This window comes from Strigops habroptila, chromosome 2 (assembly GCF_004027225.2).
Source record: "Strigops habroptila isolate Jane chromosome 2, bStrHab1.2.pri, whole genome shotgun sequence".
In the NCBI taxonomy this organism is placed as follows: Eukaryota; Metazoa; Chordata; class Aves; order Psittaciformes; family Psittacidae; genus Strigops; species Strigops habroptila.
Window position 1 is genome coordinate 56,818,742 of NC_044278.2, and position 21,633 is coordinate 56,840,374.

A 21,633-nucleotide genomic window follows, 5' to 3' on the forward strand; every position below is an offset into this window, starting at 1 on the left:
CACGTGTTTACTGACATGAGGGACTGACTTACTAGCTTCTCACATCTGCACTGATGAGATTAGAAAGGTCAACTGACTGCCACACTAAGCCCCTTTGCATAACTATTTCAAGGCACCAGTTTCTTTTTACCATGTGCTTGGAATACACATTTGTGACCACATCTGATGTCTGAAGCTTGTTCTCAAGCATATAAACGCATAGCAACATGCATTCTCAAATTTTAGCCCTGTACTCATTTGGCCATTATTTTAAGCTTTCTTCAACCCTTTCAATCCTTTCAAGTCTTCTTCAAAGATGCACTGTCAAGGCTTGTGGATAAGTAACAAGCATACCTACCATTGCTGCAGTTACCGTCACGTGGCAACAGTGTAAAACTGAGAAGGCAAGGATGGATACTCCCAAATTCACTCCTCCTAATAGCCTTATGTAGAGGTTTGTTGGCCCATGATCAATGTTGTCATTTCTAACTACTTCGAATCTGCAGTTGCTACTGATCCAGACAGCTGAAAAAATCAGACAACAGTCTGGCTAATTCAATAAAATGTGCTTTTGGGCTGAATTTCTAAGGAGTAGATCAAGTGAAGATAGTAAGGCTATGCTGGGTCACAACAGATGAAGGTAACCTGTACCATGCACAGCCCTTCAAAGGTTCTTGCTTTAATCTGAATTACTAGTTGAGATTTTGAAACATATCAACTTATTACTTCCTTGCCTACCAATCTTCAACTATGCAAAAAAATATGGGAATCTATGCTTCAAAGCATAATGCCAAACAAAAAGTCAACTTTTGTCTTGGGACTTCATTTTCCTCTTTTAGCTGGAGTTAAATTTAAAACATATATTTATAAAGTAATAATAATTCATCAAGTCAAAAGATGGTAAATGCAAAGTTTCCTCTTCCAAGCCACTGTTGCTTTACTGGAGAAATTTTAAGGTAAGATTGAACCTGCCTTCCATACCAAAAACTATGTGCCAATGTGCTAATGAGTGTGTGCTAATTAGCACATAGTAATGAGTATGTGCTATTATTAATATAATAATTCTGTCAGCAGCCAGAAGATTTTCTCATTTCTGCATCAGAAGCCTTCTTTAATGTTAACAGCTGAACTCCTGAGTAGGTGTAACAAAGCAATGGCACGTTTTGCACAACTGCTGGTTTGGAGTTTCCTAACACTTGAAGATAATGTGCATAACATTAATGTCCTGAAAAGCCACAATTAGCAACATCCTAGATTCTTGAAATAGAAATGCATTCATCCTTAATAGAGAGGAGGTTAGCAACATCAAGCTGCACAGATAGCATATCAATTTTAATTCCAGTTCTGAGAACCCGTGTATTTGAGGGAGAAAGCGTGCCGAAAGCCGTAATACTTGAGTTATGTGAAGATTCTTGGGCAGCATTAGATACTCTGTTAGCTGCCATGCTAAGCTCCTTATCCTCGTCTTAAAATGAAACTTCCATCCTAATCACCAAGAAAATACCATAACCTTGGATGTCTCTGTTTAAAGCATAAACACATCTTCTTACCTGTTTACTCCCCCAGGCCGCTCACGGATGCTCAGAAAGGAGCGGATGTTACTTTGCCGAGTGGACACCTCTATGAGCTCTGGCCCCCGGATACGTTCTAGGAAAGAGTCAGGTCTTTGGTCTTCATGGTGCATATGTCTTGTAGCCCATGACCTCACAGATACAACAAATCGTGATAGCCTGCATGGAACAGACATACAACATTGACTGAACCAGACAAGATCATCAGACAGCTTAAATCGTCCCCACAAAGAGTAGCCCAGAAGGATTTTTCTCCACTTCTCCACCTGCCACAAAATTAAACTTAATGGATTAACTGTATGAACCCAGTCACTTCCCACAATTTCACACATCACCTTTTGCAGTGGATCAGGAAAGTATCTCACACACCAGTGAGGAGCAGAAGCAACAGAATATTCTTTCCAAGTGGGGGCAAACCAAGTGATTGAGGGGGGGCAGTTGACTTCTGACAAGCTTCTGACATTATGTGATAATGGGGGAATCCTGGACTGACAGAATTATAATGTAATTAATTTATCATTGTATCATTATATATCTTTTTCTCTAGCCACGAATTCCTATTACATATCCTTACAATGTTTTCTGTCAAAGTTCAAAAGGAAACCATACAGACTGGCCTCACTTCATGCATTTCCTCAGCATCCAGTATATTTTCAGATCTTATCATGTAAAAAATACTTTACTTTTTTGTATTCAGACTAACCTGTGTGAGCTCATTCAGCATCTCAAGGATTCTAAGGTTTTTATTAGGAATGAGTAAGAGATGAGTTCAGAATCAAGGTCAAAAGCAGCTTCTGTTACTTCTTAAAGATTTTCTTCAGATGGATTGCATCCATTTCTTTGGAAAGTGATGGTTCTTCTTACTTTGCCTCCAAATTGTGATCAATCTCTTTCAACAAGTTAAATTTAATACTGGAAACTATATTAGTTAGCATGTTACCTTGCCATCGCTCCCCTGCCTGTGAATGAGCTCGTATGGGACTCTGATACATGTCTTCCATCCACAGAAACAACTCTTTGCAGTTCTGAAGACACATCCTCACACAGTGAGTGGGTTCTGCAAAGGCAAATTATTATTTTTTTTAATAATTCCTTACAGCCTACAGCAGACTTCCCCCCATCCGATTCTTTCCACCTCTACATCAGGAAACAATGCCACAAATTGTCTTCTTCCTAGTAATATGGCATACATTTGACAAACACAGAGCTAAGCCTATATTCATACTTTCCTGGAGCCATCCAACATGAAATGAAGTCAGTGGAGGCTCAGGACAGCCATCCATTCCAGCGAGCTCATGGAGTTTATCCCCAGGGGGCTTTGAAGTGACTGCCCACTGCTTTTTTCAGTGTTGTTCTCCTAGACATATTTGGGGACTAACAGTCTGGAATTTATACCAGTGCAGTTCCTATTTGTGACTCAAAGCAAATGCACATCTCTTTTTACTTTCACTCTTGCTTGGACCGTAAGGCAACATAGTGATTTTACAGTCAGCCTCACTGCTGTTCTTACCAGCCAGCTGCACAACTGCAGGCCTAATGCTGCTCACTTCATTAACAGAAACCTCACTTATTGCATAGCAAAACAGGCCACGGAACGTCAGGACTGCTCTGGCAGCAATGACATGAGGCACCTCAGGCTATTGCCACACAAGGAAAACACTGTAAACACCCCAGTTGCACACAACTGCATAATGATTGTAAAATTAAGCTACATGCAATGTCATGCCAACTCCTGGGAGTTCCTATCATTGTAATACTACATATTAGCACCAAAATAATTAGCATTTGAGAAAATTACATTAAATTTTAGCCTCATCTTTCAATAATGGAGTTCTGGAATTGACTTCACTGGAACCTGGACTTTATCAGGGCTCACTCTGAATTTCTGTATAAGACTCTTAGGGTTTTTTCTGCCTTTTTAATTCTTCAGTATTCATTTCTACGAAACTTCATCACATCCATTAAGGATCACTTTTTCAGCCTTTGTAATGCAAACAAGAACTCTCACATGAGTCTGTTAATCTGTATTGCCAGGAAAACACTGACTATAATGATACTTCGCAGTATCTTCCTAAGAACTGGCAAGAACATTTTGAATGCCCACAAAAGGATAATTAGCAGCTCAGTTTTGTATGTACTCATAGCTGAGAAACTGACAGAGAATTAAAACTTTATTATTTCTACACAAAGAACCATGCTAAAGAAGATAAATCATCAGAGTCTCAGAATTCTCAACTTGTCAACTGTTTTCTTCTTCTCTTCTAGTAAGAAGATACCAATAGATACTGCTTAGTAGTGGTTGTTATGTTTACTCTAAATATAGGTTGTTAATTATAAGGGTCAGAAAAAACATAAGTGAACAATAACACTGAAAACAAAGTAAATATGGATTAAAATACTCTAGGTATCCTTTCAAGTAGAACTTAAAATACAAAAAAAGATTATCAGAATGCATTCTTTATCAGTCTAAGAAAACTCTACACAGAGGTCAGGCCCAGGAAATCAGGCCAATCTAAAGTCTCAGAGGGAGATATATTTCAATTTTATTGGCCTGTATAAGCATACCAAAATACAATGAACAACATGCGATGTTCTATTTTGATATAACTGTGATGGTTATACTCCAAGCACGAGTTAAAAATTGCTATCCAAAACACACTGTTAAATATCCTTCTTATTTGTTTTTGCAAACTTTTGTAAAAGGAATCCCAGTCTCCTTTGTTAGTGACTGTGCTTGGGCATTGCTGACAATAAATAAAAGGCTAAGAATTAAAAGCTCGGCTTACTTTGAGTAAATGCCCAGGAAGGCAATGCAGAATAGTGCAGAGATAGCTGGATGAGCTCTAAACAAGCTAGATCAGGTACCAAAAGTAATACTGTCCTACTAGCTTATCAGCACAGTCGGACTTGCTAAGTACATCATCTGTTAAGAGCTTTGTGTGCATGATCATCAACTCTGTACTCCCCAGCAGTGTGGAAAGCTGTGCTCCACTGTACCTACAGAGGCTTACCATACTTTGTGAGTCTGTAACATTGAGAGTTTTACCAACTCTCTGTCCTCTTGCTAGCAGTAACTACAAAGCACTTAATGTCACCCTCTAAAACACAATGTTTTCAATCCAGGGCATGGCTTTTGGTGTCCAGAGCCAGAAGTAAGTTGAAGAAATGTTTTCATCTAGGTGAAAGAAAATGGCATGCTTAATGTGACCTGATATGAACACCTTCCGATCTGATCTAGAGTCCCACAAAACCAATTACAAATTTTAAATTATTTAAATTACTCTCTGGTCAGATACACTCATGGAAAAATTTGTATTCTGTAGGAATTCTGTAATGAAATTTTTAGTCTATATTTCTATTTTGGTTGCTTGACTGTTTTTAAAAAAACCATTTTCTGATTATTCTCTATGTGCACCAAGCATTTCTAAAACCAGGTTTATGTTATAACTAAATATAACAATTTGTAACTAAATTCAGGTTCATCTCATAAAAAAAGTTATATGAATAACATGTGTATACAACTTGGGAAAACCAAAATCATTTTGTGGAAACAGTACTAAAGTGCTTGTATTTCACTTTTACAAATACAGCTTATGTATATTTGCAACAGGATCAGAAAACAATACACAAAGGACTCTGACAGGCAACTCTTAGGAAAGCACCTATCCAATATTGCACACCAATCACGAACACATTCCACTTTAATTCACACAAAGGCAAACCTAAAAGTGAATCTAAAATGAACTCTTCCTTCCGTTATTATAACTCCCTATTATAAAACTCACATATTCAGTCGTGACTTTCCTCAACCCTGTTCAGATAATACAAGAGACTTTATTTGTTAGCCAGCTTTATATTGATGCAGAGGTACATGTACAGATCTGGCTTTTGATGTAACACCCTCAGTGCATGCGGCATAGTGTTTATTTTCACAGACAGATGCATTCCCATCTGGACTCCGTTAGCATGTTTGCCAAACAGTAACCATTGCCATTACTATCCAAGGTTGTTACACGGTCTGAAATCAACACGAGAAGAGAAAATACAGCGTGCCATGAAATACAGAGCAGGTTACAAAGCAGAAACATCAGCAGATGATTGTGTGTCCTCTGCATATGATGAAAAATATTTTATTTCCCTGGGAGTAGCAACATCACTGTGTCTTAGAGAAAACTCTCTGATGCTGAGGTTCCTGCTCCATGCCTCTTCAGCTCTCCAAAGCCCAATTTATTCCTATGCTTTCAAGGTACCTAGGAGTAAGCTCTGGGAGGGATATTTACACCAGCACCTACCCTGTACCCATCCCTTGCCTTGCCTTATTTTAGCTCTAGAAACACTAGAAGACCATTTTTGCCTAAAATGCATGTAAATAATCCAGAATTTTCATTTAGTAGTAATTGCTTTGAAGTTCTGATCAGTTAAACAGGAAATGCTGAAGACCTTTTGAATAACAACTATGAGCCAGAAGTGCAGGATTTGACTCCAGATGGCAGTGACCTAAATTGGGGTGTCTAATATGAGCTGAGCATCTAAGTTCCCATTACGGTCAATTGCCATCTTAGACCTTGAGCCAGTTGCCTCAATATAGGTGTCTAGTACCATTTGGAATACCTCAAAATACTTTATCTGACCCCTCCAGAGCACACTGGTCTCACACCATATCCACTAGCCCTAGCTAAATGCTTCCGGTGTCGTATATCAAATAGCTTTAGATGCCTATTTCAGGCAACTAAATACCTCTCATAATCAACAGAGCCAAACGAGCCTGAAGAGCTATTGAGCTTCAGGGTAAGCTGCACAGTTCCCCAGGAGCCACTATTCGTACTGACTACACCTCCACTGATGACAGTAGGAACTTAGACACCTGCTCACACAAAGAAACTGAAATCCAGATGTCTACATGGTACAGCTGAATCCTACTTCCAACTTTTAGATAGACAACCCGTGTCTACAAGCTAATGTGCTGCCTGTCCTATTAGAGCTGCTGCTATACAGAGGCTGGATTTTAAAAATGAAGACTCATATGATATCTTTTGTTATGTTGCATTTTGTTTTAACAAAATGGACCAACTTACACTACACTGTAAGAATATGGGCTTGTGAATCACCTACTCCAGCATAATTGAGAATGACAGTTTAAAGAACACTAGTAACTTTCTGTTAACTGTTGCAGTGAATGCTTTTTCTTGATAATACTTCATTCCACAGAAGAAAAGCTCTTAAGCATATCCTTAGCATTAAGCATAAATTTAACATCCACTGGCTTTAATGAGAAATAAGTAGTGTGCTTAATTGCTTTGTTGAACTATAGCCAAAAGGAGTTGGAGGAAGATAAAGGCAAAGGAGAAATCCTGCTACTCTAGCAAACCTGTTTTCTGGGTTCTTTTTCCCAATGTCCATAGTTGTATATTTTGTTACAAGCTAAAAAAGGGCTAAAATTCTGGCTGTGATCTATCTTTTGGTACAGACATATTCTAAAACAAATCTAAATTAAAAAGATGTGCATCAAAATTCTTTGAGTGGTATTAAAAAGGTATTGTATATACTTACTAGCCATCACTTCAGCAATACAAAAACCTTACATATCTCTTTTACAGAGTAAGATTGTAGCTTTTTACTCATCTATGAACTGTAATTGATACTGCTAACAGCAAACTTTCTTTTAAATAAATGACTCTTCAAGACCATCATCATGATGATAAAGTGTGATTCATATTTCAGTCCTTCTATCTGTCATAAGCAAATCATTGCCTCTGAAACTGCAGATGACTGCAGTGATTTAATTCTACATTTAAACCTTTATTACCACACTCTCACATCCCTGACAGTAATTTCATTCTGTGAGCTGCTAATCACTTGTATCCTCTACAAAAAAAAGATACTGAAAAAAGGATACGAAGAGGCTGTATTAACATTTTGATCTGCTTTTTCCTGTTCCTGAGATATGACTGTAAACAGATACAAAGGGACACAGCTCCTAAAAATCTCCCTAAGGAGACCATGGGGTGGTATAACTAACTCAAGCAAGCCACCCTGTGCAAGATAGAAGCATTTTCACTAGTGTAGGTACACCTACATGACAGAAGCTACCATGTAAGCAAAGCAGAAAGGAAAAAAGGACCTTAAACAAGGGAACTTCAACAGGGGGATTTCAGGTTAGATATAAGGAAGAAGTTCTTCCCTGTGAGGGTGGTGAGGTACTGGAAGAGGTTGCCCAAAAAACTGGTAAATGCTCCATCCCTGGCAGTGTTCAAGGCCAGGCTGGACAGAGCCTTGGGCGACATGATCTAGTGTAAGGTGTCCCTGCCCATGGCAGGGGGGTGGAATTGGATGATCTTAAGGTCCTTTCCAACCCAAAGCATTCTACGATTCTATGATTCTATGACCAATTCAAACAGGACAAGGATCCCACCCATATTATATGCTAGGGGCATGCAATCCAAAATTATCATAACGCAGGAACTCAGGTAGTCCTATCAATCCAGTGGGATTGTGAGTGCTTTAGTCTGGGTACACATTTGAACAGCAAGAGACAGTCTGACGAGGTCCACATAGCAGAGGTGGTTGACCGAAGCCAAAAGCAGAACACTTTTTCCAGTCTGTACAGGTGCTGTACACTTTCCTGCAGGTTCAACAAGGTTTGCCTAGACTAGGCAAACGACTGGTACTATGTAAAATCTAACTGCAAGCTCAGTAGCACATCTTAAACAGTCACTTTAAAACTATCAAAATAGAGAAAGATGAATGTAAAAGAACTGTTACAGTTCCACCATACAGAGAGACATTGTTATTCTTTATACACCACAAATGTTCCCTGTCACAGGAATAAGGCAAATTGTAGAGGCTACCTTTGAAAAAAAAACCCAAACAACTTCTCAAGGCTTTTCACTGCATTGCACTGGGAGGATCCTTTCTTCTCCAAATCCCACAGAACGTCTGTGGGGAAGCACACACCCTGCTATTGGCATGGTGACTTGAGAAAGAGTTTTCTCCTTAATGAGTTGGTGTAATTTCCAACGCTGTGAAAATGGCCTTTATTCCTGAGGTAATACAGATCCCAAAACTGGAAGTCATGACAACCTTCCCATTGCTGTCCCTTTTCTACTTTGGATATACATTGTTAAGTCAGTTAAGTGCACTGGGTCAACAATATCATGATGTAACACTCCCACAATGCAGAGCTAGTGCAGCACCACAAACTATGCAGCAATCTGTTCTCTTGACTTTGACGAAAGGAATATATTACCTGATGCAGCCGTTTTCAATCCTGTCAATATCATCATCAGTAGTTCTGACAGACAGTCTGTGCATACCAGGGTAGGAGTGCTGGGTGTTGATTTTTGCCATTTTGCTTTACATATCAACATCCAAATGACAGCTGAAACAGGGAAGAAAAAAACCACCATTTTGTGAAGGCCGCAAAAGAGATGTGCTCAGTACTTTCAAAGAGCAATTTATTAAAACAATGGAACAGCAAAAAGCAATTTCAAGCATTTGAAGAATAGGCAGTGATATTTACGCGCACAGTATGACACCTGCTCCTTGATTCATTTGCACTAGTCAGAAAAAAGTGCTAGTAAAAGTATGACAAAATTCATCATGACCAAAGAAAAGGGTTACATGATGCTGTATTATTTTCAGTCTCCAAGCTTTCTGAACACCTACACTGTCATATCTATTATCCATAGTGCAATTGCATTTAAAATCTCATTAAATGAAGGTTACAGTTAGAAAGCCAACCAAAAAAAGTTAGGTAATACATTTGCTAGGACAACCCATTCCACTTTAAGTTGATCTCCTTTGTGCTAATTTTATCTATTTTATGATTCATTTTTTTATTCCAAAAATGCATATTAACTAAGCAGATAATTAATGAAATGTATCCCTCAGCTTAATATATGCCACTGATGAATTCTGTATTATCTAAACTCTGCACAAAACACATACTAGGGTTTTATTCCCATTTATTTTCCCATTATGTCCTTTTTACGACGCTGCTTAAAGACAAGCTCTGTTAAGTTATTTAGTAGCCCATCTCCTACAAGATTTAGGAAACTGACCTAAATTCCTTTCCAGATTTGGTCTTCAATGCCTTACCAAATTCATATCTATCATCTGCACCATTCATATCTATCACCTATCAAAACAGGTTTTAAGACTCAAGACAAGTGTCTTAAAAACAAGAGACTGAAAGACTTTCAGTGAAAGCTTTGAATTTTGAAAAATGATTTTAGGTTTTGAAACTCCATTCAGGAATCTTTTTTGTTTGACATATGACTAGAATGAAATTCTCTTGGATCATCCAATGACCTCAGACCATCTGCTGTCCTGTTCTCACCTGTAATCCTCTGTCTCACTGACCATACAACATTCCTCATTAGCAGCAAGTGAAATGTAGATCTTACAGAAGTTAACATTCTGCTCTGAATTACTTCTGAAGCAAAGCTCACAACCCATGATTATGTTATGTCATGCACCCAGTTTCTTAAAAAACACATACCTGACTTACGCTCCACTCAACTCCCAGAGAACTAAAGGGAATCATATACAACTTTTAAAATTATTTAATATATATCAAAATAGAAAATAGATTAACTTTTTTTTTAATCCAGAAAAAATTAAATTAGTCTAGAAATAGTCCTTAGGCATTTAACACCTGAATATCTGATTAGTATTTCCCATTACTAATTTTGCCTCAGTGTAGGCCAATTGCTGTAGAACTACGTCTCACCTTAAGCGGAGCCCTGTACATACTAGTTAACTTATGTATTACTGGAGAAAAAGTGGGCATTTCTATTACTCATTGACATAAAAAACCAAAGAGAGATCTTTCAAACAGCCCTCAGATTTGAGTGTTTACTCAGAACAATTAATTCCTAAAGTGCAGATGACATGCTAAAAACATAACTAAAAATATAACTACATATAAAATGTATAAAAATGTTAACTGGAGAAGTTTGTCTGTTCAAAAAACATCTGCCAAATTATTTATACATATGTTAATGTATATCCGTTATAAATATCAGTGAACATGTCTTTTAAAATTATTCAGCCTTTGAGAGACAAACATTCCTATTAATAAATTACCCAGTCAAATGAATAGGTTTCAAAATAGGTATGTGCCAAAGGTATGTCATCTCTAGGAAAATTTTCATAAATTCTTTTTTGTTATATTTGGTTATTAATTAGTTATATTTAGTAATATTAGTTTTTATTACTGCTTCTACTATGTACAGAATTGTGCTTCTACACATACCGTAACACAGAATTAGACAGATGACACACAATAGTGCTTGGTCAATTAGGACATTTATTTGCTGTAACAGACAGTATTAAGGTAACTCCTGTTTCTCATATATTAATTTGAACATAATTCAAGGTAAAAAGAAAACACGGTTTTCCTTCTGTTACTGATTTCTCCAAAGTTCAGCTTAACGAAATCTGCAAAAGTAGCTTACAGTTTACACTCTGTCTCTCTGCCCACGTTCCAAGACTTGAACTGACAACAGAACTACAAGCAGCTAGGGTGTCACAGAGGCTTGGTTTAAAAAGAAGAGCAGCATGCTTCTTGCTGACAAACTGTTATGCGTATACAGAAAGCAAGGCACAGTAGCCAATTGCTCCTTCCTACTGATTGTTGGTTTTGCTGCTTGTTTCATTTCCACTGCTTTAAGCTATACTAAGTGTCACAAAAGATAACTTCTAAGAGTATAAGGGCATAAGCTGCTTGGATTTTACTGCTCTGTATAGAACCTGCTCTCCTTTAAAGCTCAACAAAGTAATTTTATTGGGTTTTCCATAATCATAATACAAGTTTCTATCACACTGCAGGAGGGAGAGAGGAGTTGTCACTCTTCCACTGAACAGTGTCATGTATTCCCCATGCACCCGCATTAAACTTCCACATTATCCTTGTTCAAGGTTTTAAAAGCTTGATGGTGGACAACGAAGAATGATTCATAAGATAACTAACAAAGCATTAACTTTTTCCTAAGTATGTATTTCCAGCACAGAGTTAGTACTGAGTTAAGATGTTGAGTAGTTCTGCCATCTAACACAACAATAACTCTGTCATTAGTTCCGGTGATTCACAATCAGGTTGATGTCTACCTACTGCAGTTCTTAGAAAAGGGTCACCTGGTTTATAATCTCCAACAAAATAAATCACTGTTCAAAAAATAAAAGTTTGAGATAATAAAAACCTTCTGAAATCTAGGGGTTATATAGATAACTAGCTACTAACAACATGTATTATCTCTCTGAAAAGACACATTGCTTCTGAATGTGGAGAGTAATGAATGATGCCTTTCCATATTTCAAACGCTGTAGGTGTGACACATGGATTTCCAGGCCTGTCAGTTTTCCATCCATTTCTGAAAGTTTGTTTAAAAAACATGAAGTATGGTATTTCTTTAAACTTCAAACTGAAATAGTTTCTCCCGATGCTACTGATTTCCTGAAATTAGATATTACTAGTCTGGAATTAGACACTACTAACAGATACTAGAATTAGATATTCCTGATCTCCTGGAATGGTTTGAGTATGCCACTGGAGCACTGAATACAGGGAATAGTTGTAAACCTTACGTAGATTTCCAAAAGCTATGCCACTAAAGAAACAAACCAAGTCATACGATATGATATGATATGAAACCAAACACTAACTTGGATAAAAATCTAGCTTCTTAGAAGACGGAAAGCAAGAATGGGATTAAACTTTTACCACTACAGAAGTAGAAGAACAATATTGCTCAGGGTTCCATTAATGATGGTGACAAAAAGAAAGAGCAGTGAAACAAGATCTCAGTATGGCAAAAGTACTATGGGCAGGAGAAATAAAAAGAGTGCAAGGAACTTCAGGGTGACCCCCATCAACTAGATCAATCTCTCAGTTTGGCAGCAATGTAAGCAAATGGAAATCAGTGAATACAGGTGAAAAACATGTTACCTACTGCCTTATATTCTTCCAAATGAACCATTTGAAGCTGTCAGAAAGGGAACCTGAACACTATGTATGTACAGCTCAGTGAAGGGTAAGCTTGCTGGCATAATAGCTAACAATGTATGCATGGAAAGTGGTAATGACACAGAGAACTCTAAAACTGCTCCATGAAACAACACTGAAAAATTATCTAAAACACTATTAGTCATTCTCTTAAACAGAAAGATACTGCAGAATAAAAGCATAAAAAGAACGATTAAGGACATAGAAAATGGGGCTTGCCCACCCTAGAAAGGCAAAGAATAAGAAGCTATACAATAAAAATATGGAGGCAAAAGTTGTGCTCATTTCAGAGCCCTTACAATTATTTCAGCTCAAAATCCAAATTCAATATACAGTGTGGTCTGAACCCTTGCTCTGCACTAGACTGGAGGAAAGGAGGATGTAAAAATCTCACAGAAACACAACTCTACTATTAGCAATAAAATACATTAATATATTTTTGGAAGGAGGTAGGGAGAGTAGATGAAGGTTCATTATTAAATTGTGCTGTGTATGCCCACCTGTGGTAGAGACAGAACACAGGACTGGTGGAAATAAATAAAGCAGTAATTTGGGTACAGTGAAGGTGGTTAGACATTCTGAACATGGTTTGGCCCCGCATGAAGCACACAGAATTCTGACAAATTACTGGCTATCTGATACAAGAGAAATATTTGTTCCTCCTAGGCCTCCAAGATTCCTAATGATAAATGTGTTTCCTGGTCTAGTGAGGAGATTAGCATTTCAAAACCAGATCCAAAATCTGGCAAGCAATTGACTAAGGAGCAGCCTAAAAAAAGCATGGGGCTGGCTATCACGAGTCAACCAGCAGGAAAGTGCTGCAGAGGCACAAGTCTCCCAAAAAGTCTTTGCAGGGCCACAAAGAAACAGCTCCAGCTAACTGGGATCTAGAATTCTAAAACTGGTACTGAAAGCTGATGCTCAGAAAACAGTTTTAAGAACTGGGTAGAGCTCAGCTTTGTATTTAAACACATAGTTATTACAGTAGTGTGGTGGGTTAGCCTTGGCTGGCTGCTAGACACCCACCCGGCTGCTCTTTTACTCTCCCTCCTCAGCTGTCCAGCGGAGAAAGTAAGATGAGAAAGCTCATGGGCAAGATACAGACAGGAAAATCACTTACCAATTACCAGCATAGGTAAAACAGACTCAAACTGGGGAAAATTAATTTAATTTATCACCAATTAAAATAGAGTTGAAAGGTGAGAAACAAAGACACAACATCTCCCTCCCTCTTCTTCTCCCTGGATCCAACTTCACTCTTACATTCCCAACTCCTCCACCCCATCCAGCAGTACAGGGGGTTGCAGTCAGTCCATAATGCTTCCTCTCTCCTGCTTCTTCCTCCCCACACCATTCCCCTGCTCCAGCGTGGGTCCTTCCCATAGGCTGCACTCCTTCACAAACTGCTTCTGCGTAGGTCTACTCCATGGGCTGAAGTCCTTCAGGATAAACCTGTTCCAGTGTGGGTCCTCCATGGTCCACAGTTCCTGTCAGGAAAACCTGTTCTTGTATAGGCTCCTCTCCACTGTCTTGCAGTTTCCTTCAGAAAATAGCTACTTGCTGCACTGTGGGGTCCTCCACATTGGATATCTGCTCCAGCACGGTCCTCTCCATGGGTTGCCTGGGAATCTCTGCTCTGGCAGATGGTCCTCTGAGCCTGAATCCAGTTACCCAGTTTTAGGCAACCAAACTGGAGAACTGGATCATTGAAGTATCCTTGTAATTTTTAATTTTCCAGAACTAAGTGACTTATCTTTAAGTACAGCAAGTTTCACAACTTGCAACTATGGGAAACAAAAACTGCCTCAGGTTGAAGAACTTTACAGTGCCAGAGGGGCAAAATAGAATAGAACTTATCTGAAACAATCCTAGCTCTTGAAAGACTGGCATATTTTCTAATGACTTAAGAAGAATTTTAACATACTTTCTCACTATTTATTTCCTGGCTATAGAGGATAATAAATAAATAAATAAATAAATAAATAAATAAATAGATAAATAAAAGAGATGAGTAATAATTCCACACTCAAGAATATTGCTTTTCAGCGATTCTTTCAGAGACTGAAACTAGAGCTAAATGAGAGAGACTTAGTATCCTACTAAAAATATTACAAATTATACATTAGTGATAGCTTTCCCTACTCCAAATGCAAATAGTTTATGTCCTCTTTTAGCTTCTTCCTTTTGGATTCAGTAGCAACTGACATTTTGTGTCAAATTATTTTATATGCACTGTCTGGTATAAAAGACCTGTGTTATCAAGATAGCCAGTTGTTTGACAACAAATACGAGTTCAAGTAACATATGAAAACTTCAGCCTCACATAAGCATTTCTTAATTTTGAAAATCAGGTTCTACTTATCTCTTTGTAACTGTAAAATTAAAGACTTAGAACCAGACTTACAAAGGCTTCAGTGTCTAAATTTTAGGAGCTGCAGCATCCAGTGGATTTCCTACAGAAGGCATGGAGAAAACCAGGTATCCAGGAATAAGACACTGAGAAGGAAGCTACATACTCTAGCCAGTATGAAATGATTGAAGCTAAAAAAGGAGACTGAAAATAACAGGGCATCTAACTCCATGCCAAAAGGAGGCGGCACCCAGTTCACAGCCATTAACTCGGTTTCTCAAGCCATTAACTCGGTTTCTATTTACCCATTTGCAGCAAACTGCATTGTGCTTTGGAGCTCCACCTCAAAAATGAGAAACTTTTCAAGTCTGCTTCAAATTAAGCAAGCCAAAACCAGTTTTCCCCCTTTCTGCAGAGCCTCCTACCAACAGACCTACTTTCTAATGGGTTTGCAGGGTTCTGAGAACACATACCATAACAGCAGCAGGAATGCCTACTTTCAGCACCCACTGCAGTCAAGGCCTCTAAGCAGCTTCCTTGGCCTGGTTTTCTGACAATTTGGCATATGCTTGGTAGCAAAAACCCCAGGCACACATTTAAATATTACAAATTTTATCAAATTTAGGAAGTTGCTGGCTATCAGCTAAGCCTTCAAAACGAACTGTCGAACATCCGTGAAAGAAGTCTGAATCACTATAGTCTCCTTCTCAAGAGCATTGAGAGTTCACATTTGGGCTACTCTAGCAGTGTCAGGCAGAATATGTTAACTCACCCTAACTTAATTCAAAATAGTTAACCAAACAAATATGAGTATTTCTGATATGAAGCACATGTACTTGTTTGTCAAGTAATGATGGCAGATCAAGCTGTTTATACCACCGTTTAACAGTCTTAAAGCTTATTTATTTAGAATAAAAGGACTACAGACAGTAACTATGGCAGAATTCACAAAACAGCTTTTCAAAGTGAAATACGTATCACTGTCACAAAGTAAAAGGTGACTTTACATATGATTTCATAATGGATCTTCTGTATTTGTGTGGTTGGTAATATACTGTTATTCTTGAGGGTTTCAACAACATCTTGCTTCTTTCTCTGGAAGCAGTGATAAGCTGCATAGGATCACTTACATCATTTTAGTTAAGACACACTCCAAATCCTCACAGAGTCTCTCAGGTTCAACCCTGGTAAGTATCTGGGATTTATTTTGGGATTTGACCTCCACCTACATGATCCTTGTTACATCACCTCGTAATAGTTGTGGTTCAGCTGCACCGTTGTGTATGTTATGTGTGACAGTCTACAGTTCCAATGTATCAGGCAGTACAGGCAACAAACATACATCAAAGGCTGGACACTGGATCTTTAAGCAACTATGTGATTTGAAGACAAGGTACAACTTTTTTCTGCAATGATTTGGAGGTTTGTCAATTAACCTGCAGATTTAATTCCGGCACATTCTCATGGGAATCAGCTTTGTATAAAAGCTACTGGATCAAGCCCAAGGGGTTGCAAAAACAATAAGTAAGCTGCACCACCTTACCTTCCTGCATAACATAAACTGCATAACAGTTTAAAACAGCAACTCTTAAATCCTATGACCTCTTTTAAAAGTAAACTTTTCAAATTTCATTACTCTCTGCTACATCTTAGTCTGTGGGCACTGATACCTCCTGAAAATGCACATAATTTATATGCATAGCTTAGTAAACACAGTACTAAAGATCTGTCAAACAAATACACAAGTTGCCAGCTGGTGTTAACGACTACTGCATATTCATATAGGTATAATTTATAGTTTTATAATGAGATGCATATGATTATCCTTCATCCATTTGATGGTCGAGCCCCTGGCACCCTATAGTAGCAAAACAACCTTTTAAATAAATTGAATTATTTGGACTGAGTTTCCTTTCTGTATCTATGAACAATTAGTAATACAGTTCAACGTTCTAAGATTTAAGTTGGGGTTTTCTTTCAGACCATTTTCTATGAATGTATCATTTTTAGACTGGAAACTGTTCAAGAGAATCTAACTGTGTATATTGAATGTAACATTGTAAATTAAAACACAGTAAACTACAAATTACAGCTGACTGGACAACCATGTCACATCATGTTGTTTCCGTTGCTAGTACGGGTTAACATCATGCAGGTATCCATGTTTCTATCCAGCAAATAAACTCCGTGCAAGACTTTTGTAATCACTGTCTAAAATGATGCAAGAGACATTCAAGGTCAGCCTGGATGTGGTTCTGAGCAACCCGATCTAGTTGAAGATGTCCCAGCTCATTGCAAGGGGGTTGGACTACATGACCTTTGAAGGTCCCTTCCAACCCAAACTATTCTATGATTCTACGATCTCTGTATTCTATGATTCTATGATCTCCATCAGTGCATTCATTTGCCAGGGTAACTCTTAAAAGTGAACATAACAAGGGCGTGAATACAGTTAAAACACAGCAGGTTTATATTTCTGAATTACTATTTATAAAATATTTAATATGTTTACATATGTGCACGTGCATACATTGAATGTTACCCATTCAAATTCACTCCCTACCCACTTAATGTAAACCATTACAGCCATCCCACATGGCTAAGGAAGGAAAACACGAGAAGTAATTTATATCACATTTCACATGCAGTAACAAGGCATTCAACCAAAGAGGATTTACGAGATGCTAATGAAAAGAGATGGCAACACTGGAGAAGGCTGCAGGATAACGCACTGAACCGAAATGACAGAGCTTGGGCACAAATTGGATGACAAAGGCTGGGATGCACAGAGGTACACACAGAAGGCAAAGCTGAGAGATGCTGACATGGAACGATGGTGTGTAATTTTTTTAAAGCTGATGTGCTCTTCCCTCAAGTCGCTCACTGCTTGTTTTCTGTGATTACCCTTGCTGATTAGACATCCTGACAGTCCCATTATCATCTGCACCGTGTATTTTTCTAACCAGCTGGTTTTAGCATGCGTACTCAAAAGAACATGACATAAAAATATCAGAGAAAAAAAAATAACTGTGCCGACTGAAGGCAAAGTCCTGATATTTCAAAACCTGCAACTTCTGAAACTACAATCTACTCGGTTGTAATAATGAAGATTACAGATTTTAAACACAAGAGCCCCTTTACTACTTGCTTTGAATGTAACAACTCTGAATCTGGGAAACAAAATACAGTAAAAGTTGTCCACTACTAACAGGTACCAAAATTTACATTTAACATTTCTCCAAAGACTTCAAGTAACATTCATGTCATTTTTCCTTGTCTTCTTTTGGCCTCTTCCTCTTAGCAAGTGAGTGGACTGTGCATTAGAGAAAAACACTGATTATAGTCATTATTGTATCTTACACGTTCTTAGGCACACCATGGCCCGGTTTACACTTGCAAAAGATGTCCTATTGCTAAAAACAAGGTCAATTTAGCAGGAGCACCAGGAATCCCAGGAAAGTGATTTCCTTTCACTGAGTTTGTATCATTTGCTAGCATTTTCTTTATGTAGGGATTGACAACCTGATGCTTGTACCACCGGACAGCAAAGAAGTTAGAGACAGGCAGATCAAACTGGTAAAGCTAAGCCTCAGTCAACAGGAGTGGAGTAATTCCCCTCGGCCCTGCTTCTGGACGGATTTGTGTCCTGATCCAATTTAATTGCGGATACATGGATCTCTGTGCCAATTAATCAAATTAACACTTTAAAAATAATAATAATAGTAAAAAAAAAACCAAACCCAAACCAAAAACAAAAACCAAAAAAACACAAAACCAAAACCCAGAGCTCATAAGTTACGTTCCCATTTCATGCTTCTGAGTTAAGGTTTAGAACTGAAGTCAGATGCAGGACATGATCCCACTCTCACGGGAATAACAGAAAGGACGGCTTCCTGCCTCCTCCTTCAGACTCACCACGCTTTCCTCCTCAGTATCCCAACTCAGAAACTGTCTTTCTGGCTGGCGCTTCGGGGCCTTTATCCTCAAGCAACACGAAGAGGCAGCTCTGCCCTTCCCCGACGCGGTTCCAGCCCGGATGCCGCTCCCGGCCCGCGGCGGCCCACCCCGGCGTGGCGGCCCGGCCCGGCCCGGCCCGGCCCGGCGGGGTCGGCGGGGCAGGGCCCGCGGGGCCGCCCCTCCGCGGGCGGATCCCGGCCGAGGCCCGCGCCCTAAGCCCGGCTCACCGGCAAAAGCCGCTCGGAGGGCTTTGCGATCCTGTTAAGTTCTCTGGGAGGATCAAGACGTCAAAGCAGCCCGGCAGCGCCCCGGCAGATTTCTTGCCACGCCGAGGAAAGTTGGGCAGGGCAGGGCCGGCCCGGGGCCGCTGCCGGAGCCGGGACCCGCAGCCCCGGGCGGCGACACCGTCCCCTCACACGAAAAGCTATGTGACCCCTTCTCTGCCACACACGGCCCGGACCCCGAGGCACTGGCTACCTGCGGGGCGGAGCTGCGCCCGCCCAGGTGCTCATCCCCTCCTCGCTGCGGGGTTGCCGGGCTCGCTGCCTCAGTCCCTCTCGGCCGGGCGAGGTCCCGCCGCCGACGCCATCCAGCTCCCGGCCGCGCTCACCGCTCCCGCCGGTGCCTGCGCGGCTGCCTCAGCCGCCGCGCCGCGGTCCATGCTGCAGGGGGAGGCCGGCCGGAGCGGGGAGGCTCGGTCGGCTCGAGGAGGAGGGCTCTGTGCCGCCACAGAAAGCGGGCTCCCCGGAGCCCTTCCGCGGCCGCCGCGTTCCCGCGCACGCCGCCCCCTGCGCCTTCGTGTGGCGGGGACGGCCGCTGGGGCTGAGGGAGCGGGTTTGGGCGGGCGGCGAGCGGCGCCTCGTCAAGACAGGAAGGCGGGCGGGGGACGTGCCGCTGCCGGCTGGGACGTGTCCCCTCCGGCGGCCCTCCGGGAGCAAGTCCTGCCTTACTTGAGGGAGACAGTGAGGAGATAGCCCACAGCCGGTCACCGCACTACTGCTGGGTACTACTGGGATCGACAGCTTCTCCCTGGTGAGGAGGCGTTTCTCCTCGGTGTATCGCTGAGTAGGGTTCTTGTCCAGTACGCTGTCCCTCTCTCTCTGACCTCCTGGAAGGAGCTCACCTTCATGCTGACACTCACCCTGTGCCGGGCAGCATGTTTCTCTCATCTTGTACTGAAGCCCCCCGCAGGCTTTAGCGCTCCCCTGAACTTCACCTGCTCAATTTTGATTCTGCTTTTCAAAGAGTGCCGAAAAGCTGGAAACAAGGACCGTGTATGAAAGCTCCATAAAGTGATTCTTCAGCTGGAAAAAAGAGTCAGTGAAAGCCATGTCACTCGTAGCTGAGAGGCCGCTGCACTTTGCTGCACAACATCAGTTCAGTTAGACTGAACACAACGTGATACTAGAAATGCATTTAAGTGCTTGAGGTTATGGAGAGGCAGAGCTACTTCTCTTCCCTTGCTAAGAACTATTTTACATAAGAAAGACGAACCACATCACACAACAAGCACTAAGGAGAGGAAAAGGCCACTCTAAAACTCTTAAAACCCCATCGGAAACTCAAGGCATCTTTCTCACACAGCTATCACATCAGTCTTCAGAGTAACAGGGTTTTGGGGATCAGAACAGAAAGCCTGGGAAGGCAGAAAGCATTAGAAGAGCATGCTTTGTTACTTCCTTTCCTGCTGGATTGCATCCCCGGGAGAACTCCTAGGGGAAGCACTGCTAGGGGAGCCAGATAATCAGGCGTGCATTGGGTGCATGCATTGCAGGTTTCTATTCTCCTGCAAAAGGTTCAAGTGCTGGTTGCGCTTTCCGGGTGCTACATGTAGATACACAACCTTTGCAGGTCCTGGCTTCCTACTGTAACAAAGTCTAGTTCTACACCTTGCACCCATGTTCTGGTGGCTACGTGAAGGAAGCCTGGGAAAAGAATCCAGGAAAAAGCTGTAGGGATTTCCAAAAGGTCCCAAATCCAGACAATAAAGGGGATCAGGCTGAATCAGCAACAGTGAATGTCCACATCTAGAATGCCTTACTTTCCAAAGTCTGTCATAGTGTTCAGCAGTACTGGTGTAAGAAAATTTAGAGAAAATGCTATGTTAAAGGTACAATACATTTTCAGAGTACCTTAATTTACCTCCCTTAATCAGAGGATTAAGTCTCTTCAAATCTTTTATATTACAGAAGTCTCTGAGAGAAAAGATGTTTCATAAAGGAAAACAGTGTTAAATAAATTTATCTAAGCATTTATCATAACATGATGTTTGTTTAAAAATACTATTTTCTATTCAAAGAAGTAACACATTGTCAATATACAAACTTTTTACAAAATATGGGATTATTTCTCAATTTTTAGATGAATCTGAATTACATAATTTTTTGAAGAGGTAGCTGATTTCTTGGTGTATAAATATATAGCCTTCACTGATTTTTTTCGTTCCTCTCTCCTCACTTCTTCCTGGAGTCATCATTCTCTGTTAAGCTCCTTACAGCAAGAAACAGAAACACTGTTATAAAGCATCATTCAGTCATTGAAACCCCCTGAAAAGGGCCACAGAAGGTTTAAACTTGCTGCAGTTTTAAGAAGGCTTCTTATACATGTGCCTATTACATGTCAAGTCAATCAAAAGAGCCTTTTTCCACCATACACACAGGGTGAGAGCGGACCAAACTGGCTCCAGCGCTCTCTATGCACTGGCATGGTGTGGTCAGTGAGCAGCAGGGAGCTGCTGATCCAAGGGCCCCTCCTTCTGGTCCTTTTGCGTC

At 40.3% G+C, this 21,633-nt stretch overlaps 1 protein-coding gene across 5 annotated transcripts in view; it reads right to left on the reverse strand.

The window, feature by feature from the left end:
* The window catches only part of CNGA3 (cyclic nucleotide gated channel subunit alpha 3), a 34,987-nt gene extending 14,682 nt beyond the window's left edge, over positions 1 to 20,305 (reverse strand). Inside the window, exons 1-4 of one of the 5 annotated variants that reach the window (XM_030472554.1) lie at positions 20,079 to 20,305; positions 8,797 to 8,928; positions 2,491 to 2,607; positions 1,530 to 1,709 (exon numbers count right to left, since the gene is read on the reverse strand). In XM_030472554.1, coding sequence (XP_030328414.1) covers positions 1,530 to 1,709; positions 2,491 to 2,607; positions 8,797 to 8,897 — 398 coding nt within the window. In that variant the 5' untranslated portion in view covers positions 8,898 to 8,928; positions 20,079 to 20,305. Of the gene's footprint in view, positions 1 to 1,529; positions 1,710 to 2,490; positions 2,608 to 4,561; positions 4,726 to 8,796; positions 8,929 to 14,959; positions 15,485 to 18,820 lie in introns of those variants that run through there. The other 4 variants (XM_030472528.1, XM_030472537.1, XM_030472546.1 and 1 more) reach the window with 4 other exon arrangements.
* Between the last annotated feature and the right edge of the window lie 1,328 nt (positions 20,306 to 21,633).